This window comes from Myotis brandtii, unplaced genomic scaffold (genome assembly GCF_000412655.1).
Source record: "Myotis brandtii unplaced genomic scaffold, ASM41265v1 scaffold953, whole genome shotgun sequence".
In the NCBI taxonomy this organism is placed as follows: Eukaryota; Metazoa; Chordata; class Mammalia; order Chiroptera; family Vespertilionidae; genus Myotis; species Myotis brandtii.
Window position 1 is genome coordinate 2805883 of NW_005371933.1, and position 11133 is coordinate 2817015.

General features: G+C 43.0%; 1 protein-coding gene across 1 annotated transcript in view; it reads left to right on the forward strand.

Moving 5' to 3' along the window:
* ALK (anaplastic lymphoma receptor tyrosine kinase) overlaps positions 1 to 7988 on the forward strand; it is a gene marked incomplete at its 3' end in the record, with an annotated part of 551341 nt that extends 543353 nt beyond the window's left edge. Inside the window, exon 12 of the mRNA XM_005886069.2 lies at positions 7826 to 7988. Within this exon, the coding sequence (XP_005886131.1) occupies positions 7826 to 7988 (163 nt within the window). The remainder of the gene's footprint in view (positions 1 to 7825) is intronic.
* Between the last annotated feature and the right edge of the window lie 3145 nt (positions 7989 to 11133).

Consider the following 11133-nt stretch of genomic DNA (forward strand, 5'->3'; position numbering starts at 1 on the left):
AACAATGAAAATACATCCTGCATATCGGATATTTACATTACGATTCATAACAATAGCAAAATTACAGTTATGAAGTAGCAACGAAAATAATTTTATGATTGGGGGTCACCATGAGGAACTGTATTAAAAGGTCGCAGCATTAGGAAGGTTGAGAACCACTGGTCTAGAGGAACTGTGTGAGAGCAAAGGAGCCAATGATGTCAGAGGGAGAAAGATCATGTGTGTGAGCACAGCCAGTACAAAAGACAGGGCTATTGTTACAATTACTGATGTTACCACCTGCTAACTTCTCATCAAAAGACACCCCAAGAGAGAAACGACCAGAAAGCTTTGCACAAATGAACGGGGTGTGTGTGTGTATGCAAGCACGTGCAAGTACATGCAAACAGTCAGTCTGAAAAACTAACTAGAACAACACGGAAAATGCATCAACTAAAAACGGTGCTGCTGAACAAGTAACTGCACGTGCCCACGTGCCCACCTCAGCCTCAGGTTTTCTCTGTAACCGCAGGCCACTTGGTCACCTTTCTACACTATTGCCTATCTGATGAGACAGAAGTAATCATTCTTCCCCCTTTCCTATCTACTGACCTAACAGTTGTAAAAAGCTAAACTTACTGGAGGATGGAAGTGCTACATAAATGCACTGTAACTAAACACCTTGAACTTGAATGGTCCACAGATTCCCAGCCCTGTTTGCTCACAGCCATTGTAGCATCCTTTTATCTGAGATTACACTTCCCGTGCCTTCTACCATCCACCAAATACAAGTTTCAAAATATAAATGCATTCCAAAACTATTAAACAAAGGCTCCTGCATCTAGCTGCCCCTCAGCCTGATACACAAGAGAGGTTTAGGGCCACTTTCACACCCTCACCCAGCATTGGGTATAAAATAGATTAAACATAAGAAAACATCAGCATGAACACTAAGAAAATATATCTGACAGTAGAGAGAGAAGAAAGTGAGTCAGTATAAAATATTTATATCTGAAGCCATTTAGTGAAGGGTCAAACAGAACAACTAGCTAAGTCTGGGAGGCACTATGAAGAAAGAGTTAAATTCTACTTAGTGAGCTGCATGATGTAGCAGCAGCTTCTAGGCCATGGTCATTGGCGATGTCAATGAGGTGAAATCTTAAAAACCCTACAGCCCCAGGAATTGGGTGCAGGCGAGGAACTGATCAGATAGATGGTATAAAGGGGTTAATCATAGCAAATGACCTCAAGTAATTCCTACATTAAGATTTTTTTCAAGGATTCTGGGAATATGGCGATGATGGCAGTAACAGCATAGTTCTTTTTATCTCTCTGAATCCTCCCATGAAAACAGAGCAACCATATATCAAAACTGAAAACCCATGAATATATGCGACAAACATGTTTATAAGGTATTCCCCTCCAACCCCAAAATACAGGTGGGTGAGGACAAAGCACAAACAACCACAAGGCCTGCATAGTGTCAACACCTAAGCAAGAGAAAGGTGAGAAAAGCAACAGGCTGTCTTACAAACCTGAGAGCAGGAGAAACCCAAAATAGCTAACGGCTATTTGCTGGAAATGACAGAAAGCCAATCTGAGAGCCCTTTGCCCAGTTCAGTGGCCCATGAGTATAAGGGGCCCATGGTAAGGTCTAAAGCAATGAGTGCAGTCTGGCCACCAAGCCTCCTTTCCAGGAAGGGCCCACACTGGGAAGACATTTCTGGAAGTGAAATCAGTATTGAGTAATATAGGAATAATAGAGGTAAAACAATAAATAAATAAATAAATAAATAAATAAATAAATGAAAGGGTTTCCAGATAAAAGTGTGTGGGGGTGGGAGGGGTGAAACAGAGCCAGAAACATTAGGAAGCAAACTGCCATATTTTTAAACACTATATATTTTTAAAATAACAAGAAGTATAAAGGAAGCTCTGTGAAGTTAGAAAATCTCCTGAACCCTTAAAGTTCTAGAAAAGTAATTTCATATAAAAATGTATAACAGAGAAGTATCAAGATTAAATCACATACAAAATTGCAATAAGAATTTTTAAAGAGCATAGAGGACAGAATAACTGTACAGAAAAATGAAAGCATAACAAAAATACATGCCCACAGAAGAGATTAAGATTATAACCTCCTATTTCAAAATGAGCTAAATGACCATAAAACAATGAGATAAGACATGAAAAATAGCATATCAATATTACAAAACATAAGAGACTAGGTGGTAGAACTCAGAAAAGAATGTAAAATGAAAGGAAAAAATCAGAGATGAAAACTAAATTAGGAAGGAATTCAAGAGCAAATAAACACAACAGTTAATGCCTTACAAGAAATAGAAGGTGAAAAGAGAAATTTTTAAAAAATAAAAAAGATGACATACATCAGAGCTAGGCAAAGAAGATGCAACATACAGATAACAGGAGTGCCTGAAGACGAAAACCAAAGTGGACCAAAACAAATACTTAAAGCTGTAATTCAAGAAAAACTTTCATAATGAAACTACTTATTAAAAGAGTACTGTATGCATCTGAGAATATTGGCCAGGAATGAGCAATAACACAGAATATTCTAGTATAATCACCAAATCTTTAAAGAAAAAAAATACTTTGGCACCTCAGAAAAAAAAAAGTGATTTATTAGAGAATAAAATTTAGATCATCATCAGAGTGTTTTCCAATTACACTTTATACCAGAAGAAAACAGAGTAGCACATATAATATACTCAAGGGTAAAGAATTTTATCCACATCCAAAAACTCAAAGAGTATTCCTCCCATGAATCCTAAAGAATCTACTTGAAAACAAGCTTCAGACAACCAAAATGCCTGGAGATACATCCGCATGACTGATGTAAGCATTAAACACATAGTATTTACAGAAGTAAGACTAAGGACTAAAGAGGAAAGAGTACTATGTGTAATCGCAATATGCCCAAACAGTGTAGGTAGAATACAACTTCAAGAAATATAGGAGAATGGAGAGCACATATATTTTAAAAATTTTAACAGGTCTCTGTTTTTATATTGATGATGGTATTGTGGTAGTGTTACTACTCTGATACTATTGTGTGCTTAATGATGGAAAAAGTAAATGAGTAATTATAGAATATTTTAATTCTATTAGAATGTTCCTAAGAACCAAGATTCTCAGTGTGGAAAAAGAAATATGGGTTAATATAGAAGAGATTAAAACTCTGTAATCCTGAATTTGAATGGAAAGTATCAGTGTGACAATGGAATACTATGCTGCTGTAAAAAGAAAGGAACTCCTACCATTTGCAACAGCATGGATGGACCTAGAGAGCTTTATGCTAAGCGAAATAAGTCAGTCAGAGAAAGACAAATATCACATGATCTCACTCATTTGTGGAATATAATGAACAATATAAAATGATGAACAAAAACAGATCCAGAGACAGAGAAGCATCAATCAGAAGACCGTCAATCAGAGGGAAGGCAGGGGAGGGTGGCGGTAAGGGGGAGAGATCAATCAAAGGACTTGTATGCATGCATATAAGCATAACCACCGGACATAGACACCAGGGGGGGGAGGGCATGAGCTGTGGAGGTTGGGGAGGGTTTGAGGGGGGTAAGGGGGGATAACAACACATATGTAATACCTTAATCAATAAAGAAAAAATAGTAATAAAAAAAGAAAGTATCAGTGTGAGCTCATGAAGTATTTTGTCATATCCGTGTGTGTACTTCATATATGTGTATGTTTATACTGATATACATATGTAAACACACAGATATTTCCTAGCTCTGTCACTAAAGAACCCTAGACACAATCACCAACCAGTAGCAATAAGTGTCTATAGCCTTCAAGGTGTGTAATTAAAATACCTTTTCCCAAGAAACAAAGACTGGAGAAAATGGCTGAACCCAGGTCTCGGGAAGGCACATTTTGTCATACCAGATAGCAAGAAAGCAAAAGAACTCGGGAGGCTTACCACTGATCAAAAATGTGACATTTTAAGCTTCTAAAGGATAATAGGGGTCAATTAGAACTAAAAAATATGTTTAAACTCAAGAATTTATATCATGTATAAACAACTAATTGATCAACTTTAGAGGATGATAAATAACTAATTCATTATCTTGAAAACTATAATAAGGAGAAAGAATTGAGCATTTATCCTGCATGGGTAACCAAATAGTAGGTAAGAGGAAGCATCGCTTTATAAATGTGTTCCAACTGATAAATAAGAAGAAAAGGTATAATTTGAGTATCATTATTTTGCAGCTCCCAATAAATACATGGGCCTAGGCATTAAGCTTCTACAACTGCGAACATCAAAAAAAGAAAGCAATCATCGGGCATTGATTGTATATCTAGAAGGGGCACTGCTCCACTGTTTAAAGAGTTGAGACAAATGGTAAAAATGTTTTAACCTCCCAATGGCTACAATATATACATTATTTTTATGTCACCCTAATAAGGAGCACAATTGATTAATTTTCATTACGTATTCAAATTTTCCAATTTACAATAAAGAATGGTGCTGTATACATTATGGATGATGAATTTGGTCCTGGTTTGATGTAATGGGATCTATGATGGTGATCAAAATGGTTCGATATACCACAGGTCCCATGAAGTTCAGCCCAGTCAACAGATAAGGGTAAATTTCAGTTCCAAGGATCAGAATCAAAATGGTACAAAAGGGCCCTAGCCGGTTTGGCTCAGTGGACAGAGCATCAGCCTGCAGACCGAAGGGTCCTGGGTTCGATTCCAGTCAATGGCACGTACTTAGGTTGCAGGCTTCTCCCCGGCCTGGGCCCTAGTAGGCGAGCATGCAAGAGGCAACCAATTGATGTGTTTCTCTCACATCAGTGTTTCTCTCTGTCTTTCCCTCTCTCTTCCACTCTCTCTGAAAATCAGTGGAAAAAAATGCCCTGGGTGAAGATTTTTTTTAAATGGTACAAAAGGTCCTTATGAGCCATTGAGTGCTCTTCTGTGATACAACCACCTAGGCCTTCAGCATGAGGCAGATCCTCATTATTGCGATTAACAGCCGTAGTTGAGAACTTATTTTCTTTTGTATCGTGCTTTATTTCTTTGCATTCAGTTGAGCAGACAAGATGGCTTAACAACAGTAATAAAACCAGTACAATCGCTGTCTATCCCATGGTTTTTCAGCATTGTGCTGTGTATTACTAATTGATTTGTTTCTTCTTAGAGGGTTCTGCTATCTACTTAAAATGAAACCCAGTGCTTAATGGATTTTTCTTTGCTCAAATGTCTAATAGCCAATCAGTATTTTGATGTTTGTGGGTTCTTTATACAATTTAGATGTGAGTGAATATCAAACTAGGCTTCCAGTGTGTGGTAAAAGAACAAGATAAATGATAAGTAAGAACAAGATAAAACTCCGTAAATGAGTTTTAACACAATAGTTTTTTGTTTTGTTTTCAAAGTAAGAAAAGAGGACAGCGCCAGCCTTCCTTCCTTCCCTGCCTCCAATCCAGGCTCCTCCCTGCGGCCATTTGATCCTCTCTAATGCCAAATGTTGCACTTTGCTTAGGTCATACTATAATGCCAACTGGAAGTCTAAGTAGTAGGTATTATTAGGGTAGGGTGCCAAGCCCACACCTTTAGCTCTCTTCCTCAGCACACACATAAGGGAAAATATTTATGTTGTTATGTTATGTTATGTTAGTCCCAAAAAATGTATACACACTTTAAAAGCTGATAGCTCAGTTTTGGAAATGAAATGTATTTTAATAAACACTGTCCTTGTAAGCATTCAAAGTGTGTGTATACATTTTTGGGACACCCTATTGTATCACACTTGTCTGATCAAATGAAATATATATTCATATATATAATTTGTAAATATGTATTTACAAATTATGCCTCTACCCAGATTGATGAGGCTGAGGTTGTCCCCAAACCCGGGCTGCTTGCTGTAGGTACAGACTGGGCCTGCAGAATAGACTAGAGATGACGGGAGGAGTAGATTTCTCAACTCCCTGCACCTATCCTCATCCCCAACTCGATAATTTAAATTCCTAGGAGCTGCTGGCAGAGATCTATTCGCATTCACAGACACTCCCATCGCCATATTTCCTATTCGTAACAACAGCACCAGCCTTGGGTGTAGACAGGAGTCATTGACACAACTCACATTTTTAGAGTTTTGAACTTTACAATGACCTTTCATACCCCTTGCTTCCTTTCATTCTAATGCCAGTCCAGCCCCTTATACAGATGAAGGAACTCATCTAGGTCCCACAGTCAGTGAGTGATGAGACTACCCCCAAACCCAGGTGTCCTTGCCGATTTCAAAGCCTGTGTGCTTTCCATTTCACACAGCCCACTCCCCCAGGTCCCCACCTCCCCACGCAACCCCACCCCCACCCCCAGCACAGCCCATGCATAAGATTTGGGCAAGAGAGCCCTTCTGCTAAAGTGCCTTCAGTAAAGAGTTACAACCTTGAATTAATAGGTTATCCCTTTATAATACAAATAGATCAGAGAATTAACATTCAGCCATTCACACCAAAGAATTCATCAACTTCTTGCCCTTGAAACAACCTTCAGAAACCAGATAGAAATCAACATCTTCATTTGAAAAACAATGAAGTCTGGAAAAGTGTTGGGCAGCTGTAGGCCTCTCTTGTCTCCGGACCTGGGGCCAGGGCAGTGTCATGGAGCCCACTGCCCGTGTGAGCCCAATCTGATCGCTTGTAGTTAGTAGCCCAAATTAATCTTTCATTTTTGCATCATTAAGTTATTTGAAAGTTTTCCAAAAAATTTTACTTTAACGTTTTAGGGAACAAAGCTATATATGCCCAAATTAATCTTTCCATAATTTCCTATAGGTAGAATTCGACTTAATCTCTATAAAGGGAAGTAATTTTTTTAATCTTATAGTGACATTTTTGTATTTGAAGTCAAAGCCATGTATCAAGAACATGGTATTTTAAAGTTCTTATAGGTTATAAAAATGTTAGAATTCCGGCCAACATGAAATCTGACTCACAGACAGAAAGTGTGAAAGGAGACGGCCCAGGGGCGGTGGAGGGGTGGGGTGTGCTGAGTGTTCCAGAGATGCCCCAAAGGTCATCTAAGGACATGGGGTGCTCCAGGTGATGACAGATCCCAGGCAGTGGCGAGGGGCTTGGAAAAAGAAGGCAGGCACCAAAAACAATGTGACCCCCAAAACCCCCAAATGTGACCCGCTTCCCTATTTTTTCCACTGTTTCATCGAGAGCCCAAGAGCTGCTTATTGCAGTTCTAAACCCCAGTGGTTACGAATAAGGAGGCCAGCCGGGAGGACAGGTCTTCTTAATCCCATGGTCCTGGGTCCCCAGGCCAGTGAGGGGTCAGGGAGCTGACTGTGTCCAGGTTGATCTTTCGATCTCCACACTAAGAGGATCCTACATGAAGATGCGAAGTCCTGGGGACAGGTTAGATGCAGTCACGACTGCACAGGTGACATGCCTGTTGTTTGCCCGGCACTGCGCTGGACTTGATGAGTCACCGGGAGAGGGCGCAGCCGCGGCCTGCACCTGTCTCCCCTGAAACGGACTTTCTCTCATGGTATCATTTTACTCTCTATGTTGTAGCTGGTTGCCTCCTTTTTGGTCTCCCTTAGTAGGCTCTGAGCTGCCTAATGCCAGGGTCCATATCCGCTCCATCTACCTGACCCAGGGCCTGGCACATAGTTCACCCCAACATCAGTTTCCAGGTTGAGTGCTGAGCGGTGTCTCTTGCCCTGATCTTGGTGCCATGTTAGTGCCATGGAGCACACAGCTCAGAGGCAGCCAGAGAGGCCCCACAGAGGAGGGAGGGTCAGGCCACGTGAGTGATTGTCTTTCTTCTTGTGTCACAGTTCACTGGCTATTTACCACGTGTGGAGCCAGTGGGCCCCACGGCCCCACGCAGGCCCAGTGCAACAATGCCTACCGGAACACCAACCTGAGCGTGGTGGTGGGGAGCGAGGGCCCCCTCAAGGGCATCCAGACCTGGAAGGTGCCAGCCACCGACACCTACAGGTACGTATGGGGGAGAGGGGGAAGCCAAGGGGCAGAGGACTGGGGTCCTGTCTGTGGGTGCATGTCCCCGGGTGCCTGGGTGGCACACCAAAGTTCAGAGGCCACAGACTCTGGCCCGTCGTAAGGACTGCAGAAGGGGAGATTTGAGATGATGGAATGGGGCAGCAGGGAAGATGTGTCCTCCGTCCTCCGGGGGCCCACAGACTATTTGTGGAGATGATATGCATGTGTGAGCCGGCTTCAGAACATTCTTTATCCTTATTATTCGTAATTATAATTATTTCTATTCTTGAATCGCACTTGGTGCTGTTCCAATGAGGCAGTGCATGTACAAACATCTGGGAAACACAAGTGCGATGCACATGAAGGACCACGTTGTTATCCTTGCGCCTCCTTTCCCGGGACTTCACTGTTCTCAAGGGAAGTAGCTGTTCAACTCTGTCCGTGTCCAACCCCAAGCCCACAGTGTTCCCTAGGGCAGGGGTGAGGAACGTCTGGCCCACAGGCCATATAAGGCCATCGAAATCATTGGATCTGGCCCTGCCAAGGCATTAGGCATTAGGCATTAATTAAAGGTTTGACCAAGTATAGCAGGCTTATTTTTAAGTTGATAATTTTGTTTGGCCCATGAATGATGTTATAAAGATACAAATGGCCCTTAGAGCAAGGCCAGGCTGGAAGGAGGCTGATGACTCTCCTGGGCCACTGTGCGGTCATTAAGCAGAGCTATTGGTAGAGCTTAGACCAGTGGTGCCCATCATCGAGTGGGCATTGGAATGACGGAGGGCTGGTTAAAGCGCAGGTGGCTGTGCCCACTCTTGGAGCGTCTGACTGTGTGGAATGGGGTCAAGAATAGAATTTCTGGCCTTAGCCAGTTTGGCTCAGTGGATAGAGTGTCAGCCTGCAGACTGAAGAGTCAACGGGTTCGATTCCAGTCAAGGGTCCATGCCCGGGTTGCGGGCTTGATCCCCAGTAGGGGGCATGCAGGAGGCAGCCGATCAATTATTCTCTCTCATCCTTGATGTTTCTATCTCTCTCTCCCTCTTCCTTCCTCTCTGAAATCAATAAGAATATATTTTTTTAAAAAAAGAATAGAATTTCTGGTAAGTTCCCAGATGATGCTGATGCAGCCCTGAGAACCACTGAGTCAGGTCAGACTTGGCCTAGGGACCACACAGCTGTGACGTGGGCAAAGGCAGGGCTGCAGTCATTTTACAAATGAGGAAACTGAGGCTCAGAGAGTCAGGAGCCTCCCACAGCCCAGACATGGCCTCCAGCCCCGGAACTTTGGGGGTGCAGCCTCACTGTGGCTCCTTCCACCACACAGCCCAGCTGTTTAAACAGGAAGCATCATAATGATGTCCCTGGAGGCTGAGCTGTGGGAACTGAGCTCTCCTTCCCTCCTGCAGCCCCCGAGCCCCAGCATAGCCTCAGCCCCCTGGGAAGAAAAGAGGCAGCCCCGCTCCCAGGACCTCAGGGTAAACGTGTTTCAGGGAGAGCCCTAAGTGCTTTCTAAATGCATCGGGGCAGGAATGCAATAACAAGGTTTGGCTGCAATCACATTAGCCGCTCGTCCTGCACATTCCCAGTAAATGGCCAAAGACACGCACCACCACTGACCCCACCACCCACAGCTGGCCAGGCCCCCCTCCTCCCGACTGGATTTCCATGGTCACCCCTGTCCCAGAGCTGGAGGAAAGGACTCCTGGGGGGAAGGGGATGGATGTTTGTTGAAGATCCACTGGGTATTTCCCCTCCATTTAGTGATGAGGTGGTGTTATTATTGACACGCCCTTGTCTCCACATGTGGAGCCTGGAGTGAGAGAAGCTTTGCACAGGCCTGACACCACATGGCCGGAGACAGCAGTGCCGGGAGCAGACCGATCCCACAGACAGTTGATTCTGACTTCCTGCTTCCCAGAACTTTCTCCTGACTTCCTCAGATAGACCCCATGTTTAAAAGATTTTGCCTGCTAGAAAAACTGCACTATTAGATAAAAATTAATTCGTTGTCCCATCTGTGGTGAATTATAGCCATATCTAAGTCTAGCCAGGTTTCTCATCTGTAAGGATTGCCACACCACGTTGACATAAGCCCAGCCCTAATCAAGAGCCGTTCCTATTTCTCTCTTTGCAACATTGAGACCAGCTTTGCCTGGTGAACACTCATTGGAAACATTCACATGCTGTTGAGGCAGGACACCATGAAGTGTCCAGATTGGTGAATTTTGATCTGCGGGATTCTGTTGAATTGGCCTGAGATAGCACCGTGTCAAAATGAAAGAATCAAAATCGAAAAGCACTGGGTTGGGGTTGCTGTCGTTGAATCTTTGTTCTTTAACCAATTAAAGGCTGTCACAGATGCAATCATCCTTCGGTGTCCAAGGGGAATTGGTTTCAGGACTCCCTTTGGATACCCAAATCCAAGGATGCTCAAGTCCCTTATATGAAACTAGAAGCCCAGTGCACGAAATTCATGCACTGGTAGGGTCCCTAGTGGCTGCCTGCTGGGTACTCCCTCCCTTCCCCAGCCACCTGCTGCTGCCTCTAACTAGGGCCTCCCTCCCTTCCTCTGACTGGCCCCACCCCCTGGTCTAACTCCTGGATGAATTCCTGGTGGAGGGGACAATTTGCATACTATGCTTTTATTATATAGGATGCCATAGTATTTGCATATGAACTACCCACATCCTCCTGTATAATTTAAATCATCTCTAGATTACATACAATACTGTAAGTATTGAAAATGCTCACAAATAGTTGTTATACTGTATAGTTTAGGGAATAATAACAAGAAAAATTGTCCATACATGTTCAGTACTGACACTACCAATCATAGGCATAGTGCATGTCACCAACAAGGTAACATTTTTTCAAATATTTTTGATCTGCGGTGAGTTTGCACATGTGAAACCCATTGATGTGGAGGGTCCTCTATTTCTGGCCTTCACTTCATCCTTGACCCTGGATAAGGCTCTGGGCTTGGATGTTAATGTCTATTGGCCACATCACTTAGGAGTCAAAGAAGCAGAAGTTGAGTGGTTGCTTTTTAGACCACACCGGAATGTCCACGTGGAGAAGCCAGGGCCCTTCTTCTGGCTTCCTATTAACTAATTTCTATTTAGTAAGTGCAGTTCACCTGGCG